At 44.2% G+C, this 27,342-nt stretch overlaps 2 protein-coding genes across 6 annotated transcripts in view; both read right to left on the reverse strand.

The window, feature by feature from the left end:
• Positions 1-27,342, reverse strand: part of ATP11A (ATPase phospholipid transporting 11A) — a 180,412-nt gene that overhangs the window by 71,161 nt on the left and 81,909 nt on the right. For all 5 annotated transcript variants that reach the window (XM_053310213.1, XM_053310215.1, XM_053310214.1 and 2 more), the window contains 5 exons: positions 18,039-18,128; positions 16,623-16,703; positions 9,120-9,227; positions 3,213-3,341; positions 40-143 (listed from right to left, as the gene is read on the reverse strand). In XM_053310213.1, coding sequence (XP_053166188.1) covers positions 40-143; positions 3,213-3,341; positions 9,120-9,227; positions 16,623-16,703; positions 18,039-18,128 — 512 coding nt within the window. The remainder of the gene's footprint in view (positions 1-39; positions 144-3,212; positions 3,342-9,119; positions 9,228-16,622; positions 16,704-18,038; positions 18,129-27,342) is intronic.
• Positions 12,212-12,582, reverse strand: LOC128351087 (cytochrome c oxidase subunit 7C, mitochondrial-like). The gene has a single exon (XM_053310218.1). It carries the CDS (start codon positions 12,567-12,569, stop codon positions 12,378-12,380), a length of 192 nt encoding a protein of 63 aa, XP_053166193.1. The 5' UTR covers positions 12,570-12,582; the 3' UTR covers positions 12,212-12,377.

Genomic DNA, 27,342 nt, shown 5'->3' on the forward strand with positions numbered 1-27,342 from the left:
CACAAAAGCATAAGAAAATAATTTACCACATATTCTTACTTATAAAGATCAGGCTGAGGTTGTTCACATTCAATGGTAGCATGTAGCGTATCGATATCCTGTTCACGTTGAAAGGCCTTTGTATCTTGAACCGCATAATATGTCTGGAACAGACAAGAAAGGTGTAGGTAAATATCATGTGCCTTTTAGGGATGTGTACAAACTAGTTGTGCACTAGTTTGTGCACTCCTGGGAGGTGGGGGTCTTTAAAGGGGCAGGAAGGGTGCCCTTACCTGCCCCAATTCTCCCCCCCCCCCGTGCTCTCCCCAAAAGTACTTGTGCGGGGCTGCAGCATACCTCCCTGCAGTCCTAGTGAACGTCACCATGCAAATGGCCAATGTGTGCATGCTTTTGGAGAGAGTGTCAGTGGGGCAGGTAAGGGCACCCTCCCTGTCCCTTAAAGGACTCCCCACCTCCGAATCGGCTTGAATGCTGGACTTTCGAACCGGTTTGGTGCTCCAGAAAAAGAGCTAATTTTTAAAGTACACTCAAAATTTGATATTGCATAAGGAAACATAATATGCTTCATCTGCCTTCAATAAAAAAGATGAAACACAAGGGGATGGGTTTCCAGATTCACTGTTTGGCTAAGAAATTTTAAACTGCAATTCTAATCAACATCTCTGAATCCTACAGGCTGCTGTTTTTGCCAAGTGAATCATCTTACAGGATGGAAAGCAACATTGACATTACATGTACAGAAAGGGACAGAAGAGATATTAGATCTTGCTACTAAGAAAAAAACCTGAACTCAACCGATGTGGTGAATCTGTTGAGTGAGAAATATTGTAAGATTTGGTTTTTGTTTCAGGAAATGTTGTGTTTCTGGAAACTTAATTATGCTACTTAAATAGTAGCACAGGAATCTTCTAATCTTGCCTTCATTTCACAGTCCCTAAATGTATTCCTTTCTTCCCACTTATTTTGATTTGTGTGTGCCTTGTCTTGTCATCTTAGTTTCTTTTCATGCCTCCACTGAGTAGACATAATAAGACTTTGTTCTGTAAAGTTTAGAGCGAGTGTGGGTATGACCTGGCTTGCCTTCAGAGAGGGGGTGGGGAAGTCCCTTTATACCTGAACACAGAAAGGAGTCTGTTTCTAGCCCTGTTAAGTTGCGACGGAATCTGGAGAATGCTGTAGTCATGCGCAGCATCCTGAAGTACACACCTGCAAGCCCCAAGTGGAACACTGGAGTGCCCCAGCATTCTGATCATGGCAAGAATCTCTCCATGAGTAGTATTAGTCTCTGCAAACACTGTAACCATGAAGTGTTGAGGAGGCAGGGTTTCACAGCATATCAGAGCAGGGGTGGGGCTTGCGGGTGAGTTCTGGGAGGATGCTGTGCTTGAGTACAGCATCCCCAGATTCCATAACAAGGCTTCTGACTGTTAGATTCTGCCATTACTCTATGTTTTAACCAGGGGTTTGAGTCTGACCACACTTAGAACTAGGGATGTGCAAACAGGTTTGACCCCATTCAGGGTTGAACTGAACTCCGTCCCGTTCGATCCAACCCTGGACCTAACATCCCCCGAAGTTTGGGGGGTTCGCGAGCTTTAAATTCTTTTAAAAATATTATTGTTGTTTTTTACCTTTTACTCCCCTCGGGGGAGTTCCTGGAGGCGGGGGGGGTCCACGGAGGTATCCCCTCCCCCGCCAGCCTTCGAAATGATCCCCTTGCCCAGTTCAGGCACTCTTCAGCCGGTTTTTGGCCTTCAACCAGGCTGTGCACCACCGGGCCACTGGGTGAAGGCCAAAAACCAGCCGAAGAATGCCCCAACTGGGTGAGGGGGTCATTTAAAAGGCCGGCAGGGGAAGGGGAACCTCCGCGGACACCCACCCCACCACCTCTAGGATCTCCCCTGAGGAGAGTAAAAGTTTTTAAAAAATATATTTTATTCATTTATTTATTTTAAGAATGTAAAGCAAGCGAACTCCGCCCCCCGAACTGAACCGGCAGGGTTCGAGGGCGAGCCGGACCAAACTGGCCTGGTAGGGTCCAAACTGGGCCAGCCGGCTCCGTGCACATCCCTACTTAGAAGATGGTCTGGGTATGTGCAGACTGCAAATCCCACAAACTGGTTAGTTCTGGTCCAGCCCAACCACAAACTGCTTTGGGAGTCCAATGACTGCACATGCGCAGAGGCCAGGTGAGTGCTGGCACCATGAGGCCATGTGCGGGGGGAGTGCCACCACCACAGGAAGCTACCTTGAGTGGCAGTAACGCTGGTAAGGACATGCTTATATCCTTTTAAAGATGCTGCTCGCCACCCTGTCCCACGCACCCAGGGCTGCCCTCACCAACCTTCAGACTGCCGAACCAGTTTATGCATCAGAGAAGCCTGATCTCAAGTCTCCGCCAAACAAAATGGCGGCAAGTGCAGGTGGACCTCCCAGATGATCAACTTATAAAGATCAACTGGAGCTCATACAGAAGGCAGCAAAAGCCATTTCATTAGCTATCACCAATGAAGTGGATGTGGTCAGGTGGGAGACATCAAGGGGGTGATACTGACAAGAATCCTTGTGAACTAAACAAAGCCAGGGCTTTTTTCATATACTTTGGGTTTTTATTTAGATTCTTAAGGTTACAGTGTAAACTAAAGGAAAAAACATATGAACATACAAAGCCGGCTAATCTAAAGGCAACAAATTCACCATCAGTTATTTAAAATCTAACTCAGATTCTCTTAAAATCCAGTAGGGATTAGAAATAAAGACTAACAATAATGTAATAGACCTCAGGGCTCTTCCCAAACACTGCTAGCTCATGTCAGAAAGGCTCAGCTTGCTCCTCAGAGCAAACTGCTAAATTCACCTCAGAAAGAGAACTGCCAGAAAGCATCCATTTCGCCCGCCCACCTCCATGCTCTATTTGGAGAAGGAAACTCCTCTACTTGAGCCACTCTTCTAGGCCTGTTAGATTCCTTTCATTACAGTGGGAGAGATCACTTTACAGGGATCTCTCTTTTGTAAGGAAGGGCAGTGGGAATAGGAGGCAGGCTGGAATTGATTGCATAAGTGATATCTGAAATAATGCTTTTAATTTAAATTGTACTCAACATTTAAGCAACTCACCCTAAAAGTAATACATATTTCCATTCACAAGATGGAGGTGAGATGTGCTACACCAAAATTGAAATGACTTATCTTTGTCCTTCTAGTGAAATTACCTTATGACTAGATTCGCCATCCAGACTTGCTGTTGTAACAAAACATGTTCCATCTGCCCGGCTACTTGACAAAAATATTAAATCACAAGGGAATGTTTCATCTTCTTTTACCATAACAATATCTCCAACCTAGAAAAAGAGAGGAGGAATTAACCATTAAGAGAACTTTAAGCTGTTCACCCTCAGCGTTACAGAAACTTCAGAGATAGGTAAAGACAATCAACACCTCATTTAACAGCCATACAAATGTGAGCTATTTTCCAAGGAGCATAATCACAAATCTGTATACAGAATAGTACTGTAGTGGGTAACATCCAGATTAAGACATGCATGAATGGAACACTTCTGCTTGAGGTGTGTGTGTGTGTGTGTGTGTGTGTGTGTTGGAGAGAGAGAGAGAGAGAGAGAGATTTTCACCTTTCCTTCTATCCCAATCCAATCCAATATTTATTATGGTCATAGACCAGAGTATTCCTTCTTTCCCTCTGCAGCCACAAGTACAGCGACAGTTATTCACACTTTATGCTGGACACAGCTACAGCAACACACTTCCTATCTATACCATGCTTTTGAGGGACCTGTACCCAGGTTCACTTTTAAAATGAATATCAGTACAGTTGTCCACACAAACACATATGTGCTTATACACATGTATACTTATACACCTGTACACGTATACAACAACATGTCTGAATAGGGCTTAAGAGACTAGGCTACCTTTGACTTCATGGCCCTGACTTTCATGGCCCTGAATCAAGTATCTCTCCAAGATCGTCAATAAGTTAAAAGACTAATGTCAAGCTTGGTTTGGGGGATTTTTAGTCCAAAAGTCTGCTTTTCCATTTGGACAATGGGACAGTTTTGTGTTTTACTGTCAACCACCAATATACAGTTGTGTTCTGCATTTTAAAAAAAACTCTATTTGGCACTGTCATCTTCTTTCCAGCCATCCAGGCAAATACTGGCTCACATACTAACAGAGTGTGTGCATTAGCAAGTGTTACGGGGATGCAAGGGGAACATGTGCTGCTCTATATGCCTGCACTCCACCATGGAGCTTGTGGAGACTTCTTGCACAGTGATCTCCCTTCCTCCCGAAGCCTCTGTCACTGCAGACAGATGCCACAGCCCTCAGCAGAGGGCTGTGATGCATTTTCATGGTGACAGGCGGCTTCAGGAGGAAGGGAGAGCACCGTGCATGAAAACCCCATTGTTCCATTGCACAACAATGCAGCAGACCATGAGCTAATGCAGCTGACCATGAGTAGCATGTATATCCTGCCCCCACAGGGGACAGGGATCCATCTGATTGATTGATTGATTGATTGATTCTCTGTGTAAATCGCCCTGAGCCATTTTTGGAAGGGCAGTATAAAATTGATTGAATGAATGAATGAATGAATGAATAGCCCTGTAACACCTTCTAACGTACACATTATTAGTCAGTATTTGAGCCACTGTGACTCAGTTTTCACTGTAACTACTAAACCTAACTTCAGATGCAGAAACCATGACAGCATGCAATTAGTCTATATCAGGCCTGCTCAATTTAGGCCCCCCAGATGTTTTTGGACTACAACTCCCATAATCCCCAGCCACAGTAGCCAATAGCCAAGGATTATGGGAGTTGTAGGCCAACATCTGCAGGAGGGCCGAAGTTGAGCAGGCCTGGTCTATATGCTTGTGTGGATTATATGAACATAGTAAGATTTCAGCAAGAATACAACCAAAAAGAAACAAACCTGAATTATCCTATTGTTTTTTGTCCGAAAAGGTACCTCTACTCTGCTTTTTCTCTATTTAAACTAGAGCAGCATGAAAAATGTGAACACATTTCTTTAAAATAGTGTCATTTTTCATGTTCTTCTGGAGTAACAAATAATATGCAAAACTCTCTCTGGAGGAATGAGAACAGATCATCTGGCAAGCACTGGCTTCTCATTGACCTATTTGGCCAACAAAAGAACGTTTAAGAAGAAATATAAATCATTGATGTCAATTTACAAAGATAAGTGAAAACTCAAAAGTTACAGGATTGAACAGGCTTTTCTTACTCATGACAGCTAAATATAGCTTTCATGTTCAGAGGCAGTATACCTCTGAATAAAGGATAATGAGAAAGGACAACAGGAGAAGAATCATGATCTGCGTATAGACTCCTTTGAAACTCCTTTGAAACATTTGGCTGAAAATGGGAGACTACACCATATGCATTGCTAGTTTGATCTAGCATAGCTGTTCTTAGAAGAAAGTCTTTTTCCCACAGAAGTTTCTTCCTATAGTACATCGGAGTGTGTGTGCATGCATTAAAAAAACCCCAAAACACCACACAATTCTATCTTAGGAAAATTAAGAAATAAATATACTAGAAGCCAGCATTATCAAGAATCTGCAGTTTAAACAGAAACTTAAAGCTGAAACTTTAAGAACCTTTCAGCTGCTTTAAATGTCTCTGCATCTTGGCTGTCATAATATGGGGAGGATGTAAGTGTAATGCGGCTCATCTCATGGACAAAAATTTTTGTGGCGAAAACTGCCTATTCCATGTAATGAGCCACAGCGTATGAAATGTCACAACATGTGCAACATCACAACAGCTCTCATGTGCAACAACTCTGTAAACTGGCCACAAGCATTTAAACAGAAATACAGTGGGATCTATGTAACATAGCAGAAAATATTTTAAAAGCCCAGGAAGGAATTAACTCTGCACAACTCTTCTCTTAATTAAATAATCTTTATTCATGAGATTTGTTAGAACTGATGAGTAAGCATATTAGAAACTTAGAGCAGAAGAAACCTACTGTTCATATGCAATTGTACTAAGATGGTTCCAAAATTGGAAAAACTGGAAAAGGAAATAGCTGTAAGATATAACTTGTGCATCATCTTCAGCAGTTCTGCTAGTTCCTAATGACAGAAATTGTTATGGCCACTTTGACTGAGGCCATTTTGTCCCCTGCTTTTCCATTAATATTCTGAAAAAATACAAGCAGTGAACTGAGCTGCTGAAACTATTCCTGAAAGGAGATGGGGCAATAACTCAACGGTAGAGCATCGGCTTCGCATGCAGAAGGTCCCTGGTTCAATCCCTTGCACCTCCAAGTAGAAAAGACTCCTGCCTGAAACCTACTGACATTTTATGTTTCACATTGCTCTCTAAACCTGGCCCTAGACCAGCAAAGAGAAAGATTATTCCTGCACTATTCAAAGCCCCCCAGCAGCCCTCTGTCTATACACATTAGTTTTCAAATCACCACAGTTCTAGACAAGAAGCCTCCTTAGAGACATATCTTGAAGCCACAATAGTTTATTGTGACAGAGAATCATTAAGAAAAAGAATGAGAGCCCAGAGTTAGATCACCTTTTTCAGGGAACAAATAACCATTAGTTCAATATCCCCAGGAGATGGAAAGCTTGAATTACACAATTCTGTCTGTAAGAATACCAGCCTTATCAGTTTTCCACTGTACTTTCAGACCTTCCTTGTCAAATCCTCAACCTCATTTACTTTTAACAAATTTTAAAATTCTGAACAACAGTGCAACCCAAGTGGATTCAAAGCTAATGGCATTACATCACATTACACACGGGTTTCCCAGCACATGTACACATAGGGATTCAGGTAGTGAATTAGGCATTAGGAAGTGTGAAGTGGCATGCCTAAGGTAACAGATTGTGGAATACCAGTAAAAAGCGGTTTTAAATGTTGATTATTATATATTTGTTATCTCTATGGAAGGTGTCACTTGGCATTTATGCCTCAAACAGCAAAGTATCTTCTGGCCGCCACTGTTTGTCTGTCATATGCTGTGAGCTATGCAATTGTAAGACATTACTTCTTACATAGAAGTGCCTTCCATGCAAGAATTTCTCAGTGTGTGAGGCAGACTCTACTTTTTAACAAAATGGAACTAGGATCTTTGTTAAGTTTGTCTTCTCCATTTGGAGGGATGTTTAGAATAAGGGTTGTTTCACTGATAGCTGGTCTTAGCTATCTGAAGTAAAAACTCAATTATTCTTGCTCAAATACATATCCCTAGCAACCCCTAGCAAACTTTTTAATCAGCAGCAGTCATAGCATATAAAATTAAATGGAACTTCCAAGATGGCACTCCTTCCAAAATGGCATTATTATGTACGTTAAGTGCATACATTCAGATCACTGGAGGCAATCTCTCTACCACTGCTGGCTTTTAACATGTAGTAAACTACATGTTACTTAAAGCACATGTTTTGCAAGACCATGCTTGGTTTTTGTAATGTCTGATAGCAGTCAGATCGCTCCTTCTGCCCCTGCATCTATTGTTTGTCAATGGGGAAAAGCTTCAGTTGATGATAATGGGAGCTCCACCCCCCCCCACCCAGCCGCTGCCACGCCGGCAAATAGCAGCTGCAGGCAGCCCTGATCTACTTTGGGACTATAGCAGGCAGTGGTGGATTAGCGGAGAGGCAGAGTAGGCATTTGCCTACGGCAGCAAAATATGAGGAGCAGTAAATTTTGCTCTTCCTCAAATTTTGCTGCCCCTCTCTGTGGGCAGCAGTGGCTGCAGCAAGTGTGGAATGGGCAGGGAGAAAGTCCCCCCTTTTACCTTATTTTTTAAAAAGGTTTTTTTGTTTAAGGTGAAAGGGTGGCAAAAGCCTTTTTGCCTATTGGCAGCAAAAATCTTAATCCGCCCCTGATAGCAGGGGTAGCTTTAAATCTCCTCCTCATCTCCAACAGTCCTAATTCATGGAGGCTCCAATCTTGTTGTTATTCAGCACTGAAAAAACAAGAATTAACAAAGCATGTCCTTAAAGTAACATCTAGTTTTAGACATACACTTGTTTGTACTCTCAACTCAGTTGCTAAAAGGACAGTGGTCATGCTGGCTTTCAAGATGGTGCCCTTTTAGGGACCACTTTCTTTCTTGTCACTAGTGCTGGTGTGCTTCTGTACGTCCTGTGTTGTGACACCGCAGTCCCTGTGCTGACAGCAAGGTGCAATTCACATTTCCGATGCCTTATTTGGTGCTACAATGTTGCAAGTCCGTTGCAGAAAAATAGCTGTTTTTTCCTGTTGTTGGAGCCTGAGATTCTGGAGATTATTTTCAGTATGATCCTGCCAAGGCAAAGCATTTTACTGCTGTTCTAGGGTGTAATCTGGAAAGCACCCTGCAGACTATTTTTAGTGACACAGAAGGGGCGCAATATTTGCTGCTCCTTCCATTGCAGCCTGATCAATTGCCTGAAGAAGGGCCTTTGCTCTCTTTCATAATGGACTATTGTCTTGCTGTTTTGTGATTAATTTTCTAACTTTCTATTACTATTTATTCACTTTGTTTTTTGTTATTGTTTTTAAGCAGTGTAAGCCACTTTGAGCATCCTTAAGAACAGGAGTGTGGGATTTAAATTTATAAAATAAACAAATAATTTTTTAAAAATAGGACTTGATCTGGTTCTGACACAATCTATTTGCTATGTGTTGTTATTAATTAGTTATTGATTTATTATTAGTTATTAGTTATTAATACTATTAAAAAAAGAAAAACAGGACAGCAAAACTGAGCTTGGGCACAATGGGGAACTTTTATGCTCTGTGAAACACAGAATGGTTAGAATTCCTCATTTTGCTGTTACACTTAGCAGCAAATACAGAAAGATCTTGACTACTGAGAGGTCCTGTCATACACACCAAGAAAGAAAGGGTTTAGAATAAGGACATGACACAACAAGAATATACAACTCATGATACAAGAAAAGAACAGCCTTCTTTGCCAATATGATCATGTTAAGATTATATTGAAGTGACCTTGCATATATTTAAGAGATGCTTGACTGCCATTTCTGGAACATGCAAATACACACATGTATACAGACCAAGAAACCTCTGTTCAGGAAGTATATTTCGTGATGCTTGACACTTACTCTTAGTTTACGGCTCTGCTTTCTAACCAGTTTGCCATGTCGAATGAAATGAACAGGACACTGGTTCATTGCATTGTCAGCTTTATGACGAAGCCAGTCTTCATAGCCCTAAATGAAATAATTGAAATATTCAGTACATTCCAAAAATAGTAATTGTTTATAAACAAACAAACAAACAAACAAACAAATAAATAAGAGGAATTATCCTGCTGGACTTGTATAACATAACCACAGAAACTAAACTGTATGGGAGGGAGGAACAGACACTGAAAAATGATGCTGAATGCTGATTGAATCTTAAAACTATGAATTATCTTCAGATCAATTCACTTCTCCATAGAGGAATTTTGATGTTCATATATTTTTGGTTCCTGGTTTCCTATTTCTTTAGTGTTACTAACCAAGATTGGAGACCATGCTTCTTCTGTAACAAGAGAGATCCTGGGAGCAACCAGGGTCTTCCTCCCCTTGGAGAACATAATCATCAGGACATATTTGATCCAAAGCCACAGCAGTATTACAATCAGCACTCACCAGCCACGAGGTTTCTGTTTCTTGCGGTTGGTGAATTCGTGATTGGAGAGCATTGAAATCAATCACAAACAGGGGGTTAGGGGAATTGCGGTGGTGAAAGGATGGCAAAATACAGTGAAAAATGGGGGGGAAATCCCTCCAAATACCCCCAAACCATCAAGAGTCAGTAAGAGAAGTGAAGGGGACCCCCCAAAATGGCCCCAAACCCTGGAAATGACCCCAACCCCACCAAATGACCCCTGACCCCCCAAAATCATGAACCCCCCCACCACAACTGCAAAAAAATCTCGCCAAACCGCAGATACTCAGTTTGTGATTGGCAAGGCCTGCCACAATTTTCCGGTTGCAGATACTCAAAACTGCAATTGGGAAACCTGCAATTGGTGAAGGATGACTGTAATTGTTGTTTGGAGAAGGTCCAAATCTTCTCCAAACCATGCTCTGTTGCAATGACTTCATTTTGCTGGAATCATAAGCCCAATCCTGTGAACTACTATGCCCTTGCAGAGCTGGCTCAGAAATAAAATTAGCTAGGCATTAATAGGGATATGGGATCAGTTTAGTGCACTCCCTGCCCATCCCCCAGCCCTCATCTTGATTTGACACCACATCTTTCTGACACTGGAAAGCCCATGAGCTTATATCACAGCCTTGATTCGTTAACACTAACTAACACTGGCCCACATGGCTTATACAATTTTGCTATTAAATTTCTTTCATTACTTATTTACTTATTGTATAATTTACTTATTGTATTCTATAACTGTCAAAATTCTTGAAATGAAATATTTATAAAATAAGAACCAATGTAGTTTTGTGAACATCATATTACAGTGTTGTACATTGATCTCCAAGTGCTTTTCAACAATAGCTATACAAATAATAAAAACGAAGGGGTCTTGTAGGCCATCTAGTCCAACCACCTGCTCACTGCAGGAAATCCAGATCTATAGAAACAAACTATTTTTACACAAGGCACAGGTTTTGAAGATATGCTAAAAGAGACTGAAAGTGAACTTGGAAAGTGCATTAAATAATTTACTGGTAGGCTTTGGGCTTAAATTACAAGATCTATATTGCAAAGTGGAAAAAAACCACACCTAGCAAGTTAGTTATTTTATTTTATCAATACAATCTAGTATCATTACAGGTGGAATTCAGCACAAAACGCAGAGGGCACAAAAATGCTGGCGTCTGTTTTTCTTTTAAGGCTCATGAATGAGAAATTTCTAGCACAAGCTTTTCCTGCCATCACATTCAGACAATTAGGTGAATCAACTGCAGTGATCACAGGTTAATGCTATTCTGAAACAGCCCCTATGGTGCAGTTGTTGGATCAAGGAAGCTCACTACACTTTAACACTAAAGACCAGTCTATTCATCACTACGTCTCTACAGAAGCCGTTTTGAAACAGACTTACCAATAGGCCTGTGCAAAAATTGGACTTCAAGGATTGAAGCTGAATCATATGCATGTATTTCCTGGGCCTGTGCTAAGGCAGCTACTCCAATTTCTTACCTCTGTGCAGAGTGGTCCTTTGCACAGTGCTAAGGGAAGGTCCTTAAAGGGAAGCAGAGCCACAGGAAGCCCGTGACAATTTGGAAAGCACATGAGGAGTGCTGGGAAGGACTACATTTCCCAGCACTTCCCATATGCTTTCCATGACATCACTGGAGCTTCCGGCTCCATTCCCCTGTACGGTCCCACCCCAACAGTGTGCATAGGACCACCCTGTGTGTAGGTAAACAGTGGGAGAAACCACCTCTGTGTGGGTCGAGAAGTGACATTCATATGATTCAGCCAGGCCTGGAGCCTGACCGCCGGTGGCCAGTGTGCGGCTGTGGCAGCAGCCCCGCTGACCCCGCCCCGCATCTGACGTCAGACGTGGGGGCGTGGTCTGGCTCCCGAACGGAGCCTTGATGCTCCGTTCGGGAGTTGAAGTTCAACTCCCGAAGGGGCCGCGTGGAGACCCTGCAGAGAGTGCGTGGGGTGGAGTCAGAAGGAAAAGGGATGGAAAGGGAAAGGAGGGGAATGGAGTTGTTTCTGAATAAAGTCTTAGTTAAATCTACATAAGATTACTTTGTGTTTACAAAGGAAGCAGTTATACTATATTTACCTGAATACAACACAACTTTGAATTTACAACAAGCCCCTTAAAAATAGAGATTAAATACAGGTTATGCCCTTATTTACCCAAAAGGAAGAGGACTCAGAATTTAAGATGACCCCTGATTTCTAACATAAAAGAACTAGGGAAAAACCTGGTCTTGGATTCAGGTAAATACAGTAAAACAGGACTGCAATGTGTTGCTTCACCATGATCTAGATAATAGCAATAGCAATAGCAATAGCACTTACATTTATATACTACTCTATAGCTGGAAGCTCTCTAAGCGGTTTACAATGATTTAGCATATTGCCCCCAACATTCTGGGTACTCATTTTACCGACCTCGGAAGGATGGAAGGCTGAGTCAACCTTGAGCCCCTGGTCAGGATCAAACTTGTAACCTTCTGGTTACAGGGCGGCAGTTTTACCACTGCGCCACCAGGGGCTCATACTTTTTTAATTTTTTTTTTTTTAATTTTCATATTTAACTTTTATTTACAAACACATCCAGTGTGGTTAGTTTTAGTTCTTCCCTAGTTTCCTTTTCATAATTCTTCCATGGAAAGGAAAGTTCTCTCTAGGACAATTTCTGCATTTAATCTGTTACAGCATGTTCACTTCTTCAACAGCTGGTGTCTTACTACCACAAAGGGCAAAATAAACCCACTTCCAAAGAAGACTACCATCAATCCCAGTAATCGCCATTTATTTTCCACAGAAAAAGGGATGTTCTTTCCCGGTCCCTCTTCATAGTGCGCACGGCGCACGGCTGAAGTGGTGAAGCGGCGGATGGTGGCACCGAACATGGCGCCGTAAGATGCTAGATAAGATGAGGACTTTCTTGAAAGATGATTGCTATAAATTATTGTTCATTTACTTTTTAGGTTTTAATTTTACCATAATAAACGAAAGAGCTTTCGGATGTAGAAAATTTAAATAAACACTTAAATAAACAGTTCAGAGTGACTGGAATCCTAGTTTCTCAGGGTATCCTGTACCTGACAGGGGTCTAGGACTGAGCTAAGGCCTCTTCAGAAAGAAGGATCCGGATGCTGGTTAGTCTCAGGAGGGATACAGTTCTAAGGGGAGGGGCAGGACGCAGTCAAGTAAAGTTTTCAGAAAAACAGGCAATAGAGAGCTGGGTACAACAAAGAGAGGATATTGCTCTGACAAATGTTTGAAGGTATTTATAGCTGCTGCCCATGGCTCCTTCCCTTCCCTGGGGAAGGCTCTGTGGCTTAAAGAGACTTTGTCTGATTTTGTGATTTTTTTTGTCTAACTCTGATTTTTTTGTCTAACTCTGGCACCACCCAGAAACTAGCCAGCAGGTTTTCAAGGGCATCTTCTGTATCAAAGTCAGGGCTCTATTCTCAGATTGTGGCAGGGGTGGTGGAACTGGTTCTTCTTGTACAGAGGATCATAGAGTCTTTCCACCCTCTCTCATCTCCTGGACTGTTCACCTCATCTCCTGATTGGGGCCCGCAAATCCAGAGTTGTAACACAGGGGCCAACATCTAGACAAATGCTAATCAAGATGTTCCATCTTGCAAGGGATGGTGGTGGTGAAGGGTGATTTTCAACAATCCCCACTTCCATCTGCAGCCCTTCATATCCCCCCCACCCACAAATATGTCCCTGAGTGTTGTAGGACCTATTTTCAGGAGGCACCAGATGCTACAGAGGAGAGGGGCAGTGTGTCACGCCCTCGACCTCAGATAGCGAGGAGCAAGGGGAGGCTAACAGCCTTTCAGCCGATGCAGGGGTGCCTGAGGAGCAGAGCCCAGCTGTCAGTTCCCAAGAGACGGCTGAGGGAGGCCCGGCTGATGTTTCGGAGCAGGCACAGCAGTCCGGGGCAGCGGAGACAGTGATGGACAGACTGGAGGATGAGCTGTGCGGGCAACCCCTACTGACTCCACAGCAATGGCGTGTCACAAGGCAGAGAGCACAGCTGGAAACTATCCGGAGGAGTAAACGCCTCTTGCAGAGGGCTGATAAGCCTTGAATCCCTGCCAGCTGAGAGTTATCAGCTTGGACTATAAAGCACGTCAGCAGCTTTCTGTTAGCTGCTGGAAGACAATATTTGTCAACCCTCGTGTTGACAGCTTTCAGCCAGAGCCTGATATAAAGAACTATTCCGAGCCATGTTACGTTTCTGCAGCCTAGTTTGTATTGTGGACTATCTTCCTGGACTTCCCTTCTGGGTGGCCAGATTGCTGACACAGTGGTGCAGCCAAGGAATGGAAGCCCAGGTTCTGCCACATCCCCAGTGGTCCTGCCGTGTGTGCCAGTGATGCCATTTGCGCGTGATGTCACATGGGCATGGCTCAATCGCCGCAGGGTCTGTGTGAGCCCACCGGCGGAGCACATTCCCAGCCAGTGTTTGTTTATTTGCCTTACTCTCCCTCACTGGAGGGAGAGGAAGGGAAATAATTGGGAATGAGCTCTGGAGGGCTCATGAGGGCTCTCCCAAGACTGGGTCACGCCCCATTTGCATCTGACATCATTTGCTGGCTGGGTGCAGTTATTTCCTTTCCTCTTTCTCCAGCAAGGGAGAAGAAGGGAAATAAATGCACCCAGCCATCCAGTGCTGGCTGGGAATGAATTCCGGAGGGCTCATGCGGCCCTTCCATGGCTCCCGGCCGAGTTCTTCAGTGGTGGCTCTGCCCCTGGAGAGGGGAATTGTCAAAAGTCCCCCGCCCTGCCATGTGCTGGAAAACACTGTTGTGCCAGCACGTTGTTAATCTGGATGCTAGCCAGCATGTGTTATGGGCAACAGTCTCTCTCTAAAGCACGTGATAGTCTCCCTGCCTCACACCCCCACAACAGATCTCTGTCTTAATTAGAGCTGGTCAATTTAGATACATGTCTGCTATATTCATACCAAGTCACATAGAGAATATGTTTATACTGTTATCTTGCTCATGGGTTCCAGGAGGAAGGTAAAACTTTTTACATTCTTTCATCTCTGTTTGGCATGAAGTGTGAACAAACTGAAAGGGTTTGCTACAAATATTTGCAGGGTATTTTTTCTGGCTTGCTAGCCCCCTTTCCAGACCTTTTATCTAAAATGATAACTCTTGCTTATCTAGCTTTTCAGTACACCACAGACAATGATGTTACTTCCCCCCCAATGACATGGAATTAGTATGTGTTATTCCCTAACTTCTTTACTCTATTCTTGTACCAGTTTAATTCACCTGGTTAGGAAGTGGGGGGAAATTAGGTGAAAGCAAAACTCAACTGATCTGAGTATAGTATATTCTACAGCAGCTCTAGTATAATGTTTAATAAAGTGCTGAATGGAAAAGTAGCTCACCCTATTCCTTAGGAACATAGGCAGCTGCCATATACTGAGTCAGACCATTGGTCCATCTAAGCCAGTATTGTCTACTCCGACTGGCAGTGGCTTCTCCAAGGTCGCAGGCAGGAGTCTCTCTCAGACCTATCTTGAAGATGCCAGAGAGGAAACATGGAACCTTCTGCATGCAAGCAGGCATGTGCTCTTCCCAGAGCAGCCCCATCCCCTAGGGGTAATATCTTAAAGAGCTCACATGTGGTCTCCCATTCAAATACAACCAGGGTGGACCCTGCTTAGCAAAGGGGACAATTCATGCTTGCTACCACAAGACCAGCTCTCCTTCATCATATGCTGGGCCCCTCTAACATGGGCTTTTCCACAACAAATTCTTCAACCATTTGTACATGAGAACAGGTATGGTTGGGTTCTTATCAATGCATACACTTTACATTTTCTTTTTCCAACTCTACTCTTGTGCATGCTTTCAGTATTTAAGAAAGCAGACATTGATTGACAAGATCTAGCTACCTATATACACAACCGGCTCAGAAATTCACAAGGAACTACAGCAGATAAATCAGTAAATGGTGATATTCAGAGTTTTCAGTGTCTTTACACTAATGCATCGAGCATGGGAAGCAAGCAGGGAGATCCTGAAATTCTAACATGGGGAGACAAATATGGTCTGATATGTATCAATGAAACTTGGTGGGATGAGACTCATGACTAGAATACAGTAGGCCTGTACAAACCAAAAATGTCAGATTCCAACAAGACCCAACCGTCTTACTGTCGGAAGAGATCATGCCAGCCCCTCCTGTTAAGTCAGGTTATGTTGTTGCAGAGCACCCATCCTCTCCATTAGGGTACAAGCTGCCTCACTTCCTCTTCACTCCACAGCAAGCATTCCACCAGCTGCCTTGCCAGCTAAAGCTTGATTTTAACACAACTTTTATTCCTCTTTAGCTCTCCCTCTAGGTATTGTAGAAGACTGGGTAATCCCAGAAGCAGCTGGGCCATTCAGGCACTTAGTAGGACAGCTTTCCTTCTAGGACCCTTGAAAGCCACTCAAGGTTCTGAAAGGTAAGCTGCTCTACTAGGTATCTAAGTGGCTCACCTGCTTCTGGTATTACCTGGGCACCTAGAAGAGCTAAAGAGGAAAGAAAGTCACTTTTTTAAAAACCCTCAGCCACCAAGTCAGTTAAGCACTCTCACTCAGTAAAAAGTGAGGAGGAGGAGGGCAGGCAGGTGATCCAACAAACATGTTGAAGTTCTGATAGTATTTCCGAACAATGGCAAATGGATGGACAGCTGACTGTCAGCGGCCCCCTGCTGGTTGTTGTTGCTGCTGTTGCAAAACTCCCTCCAACAATGCCTGACACAGGGCATGTATAAAGGGGCCATTCATACAACCAGGCTTCCCACATGATAAAAGGATGTGCCAGGAGGGCACAATGATGTCTGCGAAGGATGTTGCAATGAGTGTGCTCTCCCTGTGTCCCCTTCCTAATCATCTGGACTGGCAGCATTATCTTCAGTTTGAAAGGCAGAAGTCTCTTACCTGTTTTATAGCTGTTACAGTAATGACAAAGAAAAGTGGAAGTCCACTTGTCACTGGACTAGTTGGTGTGTCAATAATTAACTGCAAAACAAAAGAAATGTTGCACAATTCTACAGGACCATGTTTAAAAAACAGAAGCACTAAGTTTTCAAATTGTTTTATTTTCAAAATTGGTTGTAAACTCCAGTTCTTATTAAAAGGTACAGACTTTGACAAAGTATTCTGCAATTATTAAAGCAAAAAAAGAATATTAAGGTAATGACCAATGAGTAGCACATCATTTCTTTCCCAATATTGGATATGTTCATCCATATGACCAATTCAGGGTTAAGTTCATCCATATGACCAATAAGGGCAAATCTCTCCTTATTATGGAGAGGCAAATGCTTGCTTCCAAAACAATCACTGCTCCCTGACAGAGCACCTGTGTGATACATGTGTTCACAGAAACATATGTTTGCAAACATTCATACTTAACATATTTTACTGTACACCTAACATATGATGTATAAAATGGCCCTAAGGGACTAGTTGAGTCACAACAAGACAAAGAGGCCTTTCACATGAACAGGCAGATGTGAGGGTGGGGTGGGCGGGGCGGCTTAGTCCAACTCACCTTCCACTCAGGCAATATATATCATATAGCTGGGAGTGTGGACTGCACTCCCAGATGATCCACACTGCGCCAAGCAGGGCAGATCTCCAGAGGCCGGGACAATATGTCCCAGCCTCCAGATATCCTTCAATGCACTGTGCGATGAGTGCGGTACATTGGGGGATTCCCCTGGGAGACGGACGCTCTAGGCACCCATCTCTATGTCTGCTCAGACTGCAAGCAGCCCAAGCAGACAACCGATCCTGACAACCAGTTAAGGGCAGACTCGTGCCCTTAACCCTACAGAGCCGGGTTTGGTGGCATGGTAGCACTGGGATCTGTATGGGCTTGGCTACTCATGAGAATGGCCTTAAACAGTCCCACTGCAGCTAAAGCAGCTTCATATACACAGTAATTGGGGTGTAAGAATTAATTTCCATGGAAAAACCATTCAACAACTCATAGCCTTGTTTCTACATTTCCTGGAAGTCCACTAAGTTTAATAGAATACATGGCCCAGTAAATGTTGTCAGGATGACATCTCTGCTTATTGAAAGAACAGATGCAGAATTTAACTCTTTATTGTGTTTCATTAAATGTCACATAAAGACAGAGGTGGTTTAAAGTACTGAGACATCTGAAGCAGGGTATCAAATCTAGCTTTCTATTCCATCCATATTAGAATTAACATACCTGAAGACGAAGATATTACAAGTCCCTTTCATGTTCTGTTTAAAATTTAAAGTGGGGAAATCAGATATGCATATCTTATTTTAAAAAACAAAGAAGAAGCAGAGATTAAAGAAACTCTGTTATCTTACCTGTACAAGAAAAATGATAAGAAAATAAAAGTTTGCTATTCTTCGGAACTGTTCAAATAAATTCTTCGGTACAAAGTTCCAAAAGGTGTACTGAAAGAAAGATAAAAATGTTATGACAACCTGCAGGTTTAAAAGATATCTAACACACATATCCAAATCCCATGACACTGGTGTGATCGGGCTTGCTCCTGGGCAACAATGAAGAGTGTGCTTCAATCGTCAGTGACCCACCACCAGCTGTGACACTAAGGCATTTTTCACTCAGGGCTTTTAGTTCACATCTCCTCCAGAATGGAGGGTGTGCTTTCACAAACTGAGGTGTGTGTGTGTGTGTGTGTGTGTGTGTGTGTGTGTGTGTGTGTTCACGATTTATCCAAAAGTCCCTGTGAGTTATTGGGAAGCACTTCACACATGGTTCGAATTTTTCATTGTGCTTTAGAGTGTAGCCCGATTCGTATCCAGGGTTTTAAAAAAATCCACTTTTTGTGTTGCTTTTTAGGGGCAACTTCAAACTTGCAGTAAAGCCTTGCTGTAAACTTGTAGTAAAGCCTGCTGTGTGAAAAATGCCCAAGGCAAACAGGAATCAAGGAAGTGTGACTTTAGCAGATGGCTAAAACAGCCTGGCCTGATGACAGGAAGGGAACGGTGGCACTGCCAAAACTGTTGTGTAGGTGACAGGAAGCCCTAGTGGTGTCATGCAAGTTGAGCAACTACTTAAAGCTGTACACACACAGTTGTGAAGTGCTACTTCTGTTGGAAACTGCTGGAAACAATGGAAGTAGCACTGTGCAACAGTGGACATGCAGTTTTAAGTACTCGTGCAACTGCCCATTTGCGTAACACTGTCAAGGCTGCCTGTAATGTGTGCAATAGCACTGGCTAATGGGCAACAACAGCAACACAGAAGGTCTAGTGCATACCTGGAAATTAGTATGAATAGGGGACACTGGAAACAAAGAATTGATACCCAATTGTGGGAAGAATATATCTTTGGAGATGAGAAATGGTACGACTCTCATATGGCTGGGAACCTCAAGAAGGTACCTGACATCTTGGTGGAGAGAACTGGGAACACGTCAGGATTGTTCATAACAGTGTGATTGGGTGTTCATGGGATTGGAGATTTATCAGCAAGTACAAGTCTGGATCAGAGTTGGCATCTATTGAACACTGTACCAGACTGTCCTTCCCTAAAGGAATAGGACAGGTACTTCCTTCCTGCCCTGGCCTGGGGAAGGTATATATTTAGTTGCCATGTTCCTCAATAAAGTTATGGTTTGCTAAATTCAAATACTCATGTCTTCATTCAGCTTTCAACAGCATTAGAAAATGTTTCTATCTTCCGGAAACCAGCAGCTTGTGCTAGATTCACAATGCAGTGACATCTGCCAATATTAATGCATGCAAAAGTGTGTGTGTGTGGGGGGGTGGAATTCCAGACAGCTATTATTAATATTCCATCGTAAGCTAGCTAGCATTACTGACATGCCTCTGAGCAAGTAAGCTCCAACACGACCTGCAAGTGACATTTCCACTAAATGTTAAGTCAGTAACACAATCAGACAGCTCTTCTAATGTGATTTTCTGACACATGCAATGTGTTGCCAAACTGAAATGCTGATATCAATTTTATTTTCTGATTAAACTCAAGGCCTTTTTAAAAATATAATTAACCAGAAATAGTATTATAGATAAGAATTGTAAACAAGAGGGAAATGTAAACAAGTGAGAAAGTCATGGGCTGTATTCACATAATCAAGGCGATCCTGGTTAAAAAGTTAACCAGGATCACTGAGCCCTGCAGAGTTGATTGTGAGATGCCAGAATTTCTGGGCAATCCTGGTCAAACCACTGTGGTTAAACCACATTTAGATAACTAGGATCAGTGAGAACACAGCCACTATTATTGTTTTGAGTGACTGTCGTGATGAATAGATCAATTATATGGTTTAGATTTTTAAGCCTAAGAGGTAAAGGTAAAGTTGTGCTGTCGAGTCAGTATCAACTCCTGGCGACCACAGAGCCATGTGGTTGTCTTTGGTTGAGTACAGGAGGGGTTTACCATTGTTATCTCCCGTGCAGTATGAGATGATGCTTTTCAGCATCTTCCTATATTGCTGCTGCCTGATATAAGTGTTTTCCATAGTCTGGGAAACATACCAGCGGGGATTCAAACCAGTAACCTCTTACTCCTTAAGCAAGTTACTTCCCCGCTGCACCATTAGGTGGCTTAATATATATAACAGAAGGGATTATTAGGAACATTATACACTGAGGGAAATAAGTATTTGATCCCCTGCTGATTTTGTCCGTTTGCCCTCTGACACAGAAATGACCAGGCTATAATTGGAATGGTAGGTTTATTGTAGCTGTGAGAGACAGAATAACAACAAACAAACCCTCAAAAGCCCAGTGCCCAAAAGTCAGCAATGGATTTGCATTGTAGTGAGGGAAATAAGTATTCAATCCCCTATCAACCAGCAAGATTTCAGGCTCCCAGGTGTCTTTTCACTATATGCAGGTAACGAGCTGAGATGAGGAACACCCTCTGTAAGGGAGTGCTCCTAATCCCAGCTTGTTACAGTACCTGTATAAAAGACACCTGTCCATAGAAGCAAGCAATCACTCAGCTTCCAAACTCACCACCATGCCCAAGACCAAAGAGCTGTCGAAGGATGTCAGGGACAAGGTTGTAGACCTGCACAAGGCTGGACTGGGCTACAAGACTATTGCCAAGCAGCTTGGTGAGAAGGTGACTACAGTTGGCACAACTCGCAAATGGAAGAAACACAAAATAACTGTCAATCTCCCTCGGTCTGGGGCTCCATGCAAGATCTCACCTCGTGGAGTTGCAATGATCATGAGAATGGTGACAAAGCAGCCCAGAACTACACGGGGGGAACTTGTCAATGATCTCAGGGCAGCTGGAACCATAGTCACCAAGAAAACAATTGGTAACACACTACGCCGTGAAGGACTGAAATCTTGCAGTGCCCGCAAGGTCCCCCTGCTCAAGGCAGCACATGTACAGGCCCGTCTGCAGTTTGCCAATGCACATCTGAATGATCCAGAGGAGAACTGGGCGAAAGTGTTGTGGTCAGATGAGACCAAAATCGAGCTCTTTGGCATCAACTCAACTCGCCATGTGTGGAGGAGGAGGAATGCTGCCTATGAGCCCAAGAACACCATCCCCACCGTCAAACATGGAGGTGGACACATTATGCTTTGGGGGTGTTTTTCTGCTAAGGGGACAGGACACCTTCACCGCATCGAAGGGACGATGGGCGGGACCATGTACTGTCAGATCTTGGGTGAGCACCTCCTTCCCTCGGCCAGGGTATTGAGAATGAGTCGTGAATGGGTATTCCAGCATGACAATGACCCAAAATACACAGCCAAGGCAACAAAGGAGTGGCTCAAGAAGAAGCACATGAAGGTCCTGGAGTGGCCCAGCCAGTCTCCAGACCTTAATCCCATAGAAAATCTGTGGAGGGAGCTGGAGGTTCGGGTTGCCAAACATCAGCCTCGAAACCTTTCTGACTTGGAGAGGATCTGCAAAGAGGAGTGGGACAACATCCCTCCTGGGTTGTGTGCAAACCTGGTGGCCAACTACAAGAAACGGCTGACCTCTGTGATTGCCAACAAGGGTTTTGCCACCAAGTACTAAGACATCTTTTGTGAAGGGATTGAATACTTATTTCCCTCACTACAATGCAAATCCATCGCTGACTTTTGGGCACTGGGCTTTTGAGGGTTTGTTTGTTGTTATTCTGTCTCTCACAGCTACAATAAACCTACCATTCCAATTATAGCCTGGTCATTTCTGTGTCAGAGGACAAATGGACAAAATCAGCAGGGGATCAAATACTTATTTCCCTCACTGTAAAAGGGTGTTACTTATGCTAAATGGCCATGAAATCTCTCCCTCTTGCTTTTGGAAGGTGACACCCTACAGCTAGGAGGAGTGTCAAAGATGCAGTGTTGCAGACTGAATTGGGAAAGTAAACTGGAGTTCAGCTGAACTGGAAGAGTCTGATAGAGGTCTGAGCAATAGCTCTCTTTGTAAATCTGAGACATGATAGTTTTGCTGCCAGCTGTAGAAAAATACTTCTTGCAATAGGTTTGTTGGTATACCTGTGAATAAAACAAAGACTCCAAGGTCATTCACACAATCAAACACGACAGGCTACTCACCTGTAATGTTGGTTCTTCTCGTGGTCATCTGTAATTTTACACCAATGGGCTTTGCGGCTTGTGCAGAGACCTCATCGGAATCTAACAAGCTCAATTATCCTGCTTTTAGGCAGGAACCCCGCCCCCAGCCACTATATGCGGTTGCGCCACTCCTCATCCCGAGTCCGCCTTCAGGAAATCAGTGGGGAGGACGGGAGGGCACGTAAAATTACAGATGACCACTACAAGAACCAACGTTACAGGTGAGTAACCTGTAGTTCTTTGACACTGTCTCTGTATTTTACAACAATGAGCGTATGACAAGCTAGCACCCCAGGAGGAAGGAAGAAGCAAAGGCAACAGTTAAATAAACAGAAAAACTTTATTATTACACTTTCTTCAGCAGCATTTCCAATTCTCTCTCTCTCTTTTTCTTTTTAAATTGAATGCATCAACTGAAAATGGACTGCAGAACACTCCTGCCAAATACAGCATCATTCCATGCTCTGGCATCAGTTGCATAGTGACAGATAAAAGAATGGGGTGAGGCCGAAGTGGCCGCTTGACAAATCACGTCCAGTGGGACTGACCTATCAAAGGCCTATCTGACGTTGCCATTAAGCGCACTGAATATGCCTTAACCGTGGCAGGTAGTTGCTTATGAGCCGACTGAAAACACAGCTCTATCATGGAAACTATCCACCTAGACATAGACTGGGCAGAAACCTGGAGCCCTTTACAGTGTCCATCTTACAGAACAAACAGTGAGGGCATCTTCTGCCACTCTGCAGACCTCTGAACAAAGAAAGACAATTTATTTATTTATTTATTTATTTATTTATTATTAAAACTTTTATACCGCCCTTCCAAAAGGCTCAGGGCGGTTTACATTAAAACACCATTAAAATCAATTAATAATTAAACAAAAATTATAAAACATAAAACAATGATTAACAATAAAAAACATCATAAAACAACAATTAAATAATCAAAACAATTTAAAAACAAGTTTTAAAAAGCTGAGAAAGCCTGGTTGAAGAGATGTGTTTTCAGGTGTTTTCTGAAAATTGCCAGAGATGGAGAGGATCGTATCTCAGCAGGGAGCACATTCCACAATCTCGGGGCAGCAGCTGAGAAGGCCCGTCTCTGTGTAGCCACCAAACGAGTTGGTGGCAACTGGAGTCGGACCTCCTCAAGTGACCTCAGCGGCCGGTGGGGCTCATAGCGAAGAAGACGCTGTCTTAAATACCCAGGACCTAAGCCGTTTAGGGCTTTATAAGTTATGACTAGCACTTTGTATTTTGCCCGGAAACCTATTGGCAGCCAGTGTAACTCCATCAACAAGGGAGTAATGTGGTCTCTCCAAGATGACCCAGAGACCAACCTGGCTGCCGCATTCTGAACCAACTGAAGTTTCCAGACTACGTACAAAGGCAGCCCCACGTAGAGCACATTACAGAAGTTCAGTCTGGAGGTTACCAACAAATGTACCACTGTTTTGAGGTAACTGATCTTGAGAAACGGGCGCAGCTGGCATATCAGCCGGAGCTGATAGAAAGCACCCCTGGCCACCGCCTCAACCTGAGAAACCAAGGAGAGGCATTGATCCAGAAGTACTCCCAGACTGCAAACCGGTTCCTTTTGGGGAAGTGTGACCCCATCTAGAACAGGCAGATCAAAATCGTCTCTAGAGTTCTGACCCTGCACAATAAGTACTTCCGTCTTATCTGGATTCAGCTTCAGTTTATTCTCCCTCATCCAGCCCATTACTGCTTCCAGGCAGGCATTTAGGGAGGATATGCCAACTCCTGAAGAAGTTGAGATGGAGAAGTAGATCTGGGTGTCATCAGCATACTGGTAACACCCAGCTCCAAATCCCCTGATGATCTCTCCCAGTGGTTTCATGTAGATGTTAAAAAGCATTGGAGAGAGTATGGAACCCTGAGGAACACCATACTTAAGCTCAGATTTTGAAGAGCAACAATCTCCAATCAACACCATCTGGAATCTGTCCGAGAGGTAGGAGCGGAACCACTGTAAAACAGTGCCTCCCACCCCCAACCCCCTCAGACGTTCCAGAAGGATACTATGGTCGATAGTATCGAAAGCCGCCGAGAGATCCAAGAGGACCAACAGAGTCACACTTCCTCTCTCCATTGCCAATTGGAGATCATCCATCAGGCCGACCAAGGCAGTCTCCACCCCATAGCCCGCCCGAAAACCAGTTTGAAATGGGTCTAGATAATCAGTTTCCTCCAAGACCGCCTGGAGCTGAGAGGCCACCACCCTCTCAATTACCTTGCCCAGCCATGGGAGATTGGAAACTGGCCTATAATTGCTCAACTCTGAGGGATCTAACGCAGGCTTCTTTAGAAGAGGTCTAATAATTGCCTCCTTAAGACAAGGAGGCATCCTGCCCTCCCTCAGAGAAGCATTTATGATTTCTACCAGGCCGCCTACAACAGCCTCCCTGCTAGATAGAACAAGCCATGTTGCAAAAGGATCAAGAGGACAAGTGGTAGGCCTCACCGCTCCAAGCAGCTTGTCCACATCATCAGGAGTCACAAACTGAAATTGATCCAGTTGAATCGTATAAGAGGAGTTGTCGGACACCTCCAGTTCAGACATCAAATTAATTGTGGAGTCCCCATCTAGGTCGGCCCGAATCCGAGAGATTTTGTCTGCGAAAAATTCATTAAACACACCACAGCGGGTAACTGATGCCTCCAAATTCTGGTTCAAGGGAGAGGGAGCAGATACTAGTCCCCTCACAACCCTGAACAACTCCGCCGGACGTGAACTCGCAGAGGCAATACAGGCAGAAAAGAACCGCTTCTTTGCCGCACGTATCACCTGAGAATAGATCTTTAAATGTGCTCCATGTCGTAATCTGTCGGATTCGAGTTGAGTTTTTCTCCACTTGCGCTCCAGTCGCCTACCTTGCCGCTTCAGCCCCTGTAGATCTTCCGTATACCAAGGGGCCAATTTTGAAGCAGGTCGGAGGGGATGCTTAGGAGCAATCGTGTCTACAATGCCCTTCTAACATCCAATCGATGAGATCTATGTTCCGCATCAGAGGAAGCGTTCTGAAAGAACACAGGGAGGGTGAGAGGTGCAGAGTGGTGAAACAAAGACACCACTTTGGAGGAACTGGACATCTGGTCTAAGCACCACCTTGTCCTTATGAAATTGCAAATATGGCAAATTAGCCCTTAAGGCTTTCAACCCTCCTAGCAGAGGTGATTGCCACCAAGAAGGCTACTTTCCAAGTGAGAAGGCGTGGCTCTATAGAAACCAAGGGCTTGAAAGGGGGCCTTAACAGGCCGGCCAACACTACTGACTGATCCCTGGCTGGTGCCATGATGGGGTCATCAGGAAAGACATGGGACAGCCCTTCAGAAAGGTTTTTAACCAACGGAACCTTGAACCACAAGGGTCGATTAGGCAGGGAATTGGCCACAACAGCCACCAGGTATACCTTTAGAGAGGAGAGCCTTGGGCCCAACTCCTTCCAAGATCTCAAGTTATCGCATACATTGTTTACAGAGGGGTTACTCGCATCAAAACCTTTAAGGCAGCAAAGGAACAGAATCGAGTCAATTTATGTTCATAGGACCTTCTCATGGAGGGCTTTCTGGCCGCCACCAGAATGTCCATCAATGCCTGCAGGAGGTTGGGTTGATCATCCAAGCTGTCAGGTGCCAGTCTAGTCCGAAAACTGCCCAAGTCATTGATTCTTGGGAAGAGTACTCAGGCGCTGCTTCTGAAAAGAGGTTCTGCTTGAATGCAGACCCTGCTTATAGTGGGGCTGGGACTTCCCTCCCTGAAAGGATCCGTCCGAAGAGGGCTGTTGCTGGAAAACAGGCTTCTGTTGATATGTAGGCCATCTGGAGGCTCTCTGTGGATTGGCGGTCGGTATGGGGAATGACATGGATCTCACCGTGATCCTCATTTTCTGCACTTTCTGGAGTGTCTCATCTGTCTGCTCTGCGAAAAGGGAAGTGACTTTGAATGGAAAGTCTTCGATCCTGGACCGAACCCCATAGTGGAGGCCTGAAGACCGGAGCCAGGCATGACCCCTAAGCACCACTGAGGTAGCCATAACTTTAGCCGCACATTCCACTGAATGGCGAGCCGAGAAGAGTTCTTGTTTGGTGACCTGGATCACTTCCCAAAGAAAGGTCTTTGCTGGCCCCTTTTTATCCTGCAGTAGGAGATCCAGGAAGGGAGCCACCTTCTCCTGAAGGAACTGGTTATATCTGGCATTATATGCCTGGTAGTTAGCTATGCGTAGATGAAGGGCTGATGCAGAATACAGTCTTCTCCTAAAGGAGTCCAACTTTTCCCCTTCCCTGTCACTTGGTGTCGATTGGCCATGGCCGCTGGACTTTTGCATAGAGGCCTCTACGATCATTGAGTTCGGTGCCAGGTGGCTCTTTGGGAAAGCCGTATCCTCTTGGGACTGGACCCTATAGAAGTTTCCAATTGAGACAGATTGAGATCAGTTGAGACAACATAGCAGGCTTCTTACAGTGCCCTTTCATTATCCCCAGCAAAGTGGAGCTAAGTGGCAGAGCCACTGGTACCTTGGCCTCCATGTCGATAAGGGTGAATAAAGAGTCCACTCCCCTTTCTGCTGCACGCTGATATCTACTCTGAGCATGGAAGCCATATGGCCTACATAAGCTGAATAAAATTTCATATCCTCCAAAGGAGAGACTGGTTTCAAATCCAAATGGACTTCTAAATGAGATGAACCATGCAACATAGGTTCCAAATCCAAGGAGCTCAGGTCACTCTCATAGTCCGATCCCGCAGAGGTGTGGGCTTCCTGGGCCGCTGTTGTAAGGTCTGATGGGGACCGTTGGGTTCTTCCTCCGGACACAAGATCAACTGCGGAGCTGCAGATGCCAGAGGTGAATCGGGGCACCTAGAGCAGTTGCATGTAGAGTGGGAATGTGGTCTCCCTTCAGCGTGCAAGGGTGGAGCACGCAGGCCCCAGGCCGAACGAGGCCTCCCACAATTACAGTCCCCTGGGTATCGAGAGGTCTGGTAAAAGTACCCTGAACGGGCCTCCCCTCTGTACTGGTCATACAAATCCCGCTTGTCGACACTACAGAGCATGTGAGGT

The sequence above is a fragment of the Hemicordylus capensis genome, chromosome 3 (assembly GCF_027244095.1).
Source record: "Hemicordylus capensis ecotype Gifberg chromosome 3, rHemCap1.1.pri, whole genome shotgun sequence".
Taxonomy (NCBI): Eukaryota; Metazoa; Chordata; class Lepidosauria; order Squamata; family Cordylidae; genus Hemicordylus; species Hemicordylus capensis.

Excerpts from the sequence above, each read along its gene's own strand:
- LOC128351087 (XM_053310218.1), bottom strand. The coding sequence starts at position 12,569 with ATGTTCGGTGCCACCATCCGCCGCTTCACCACTTCAGCCGTGCGCCGT.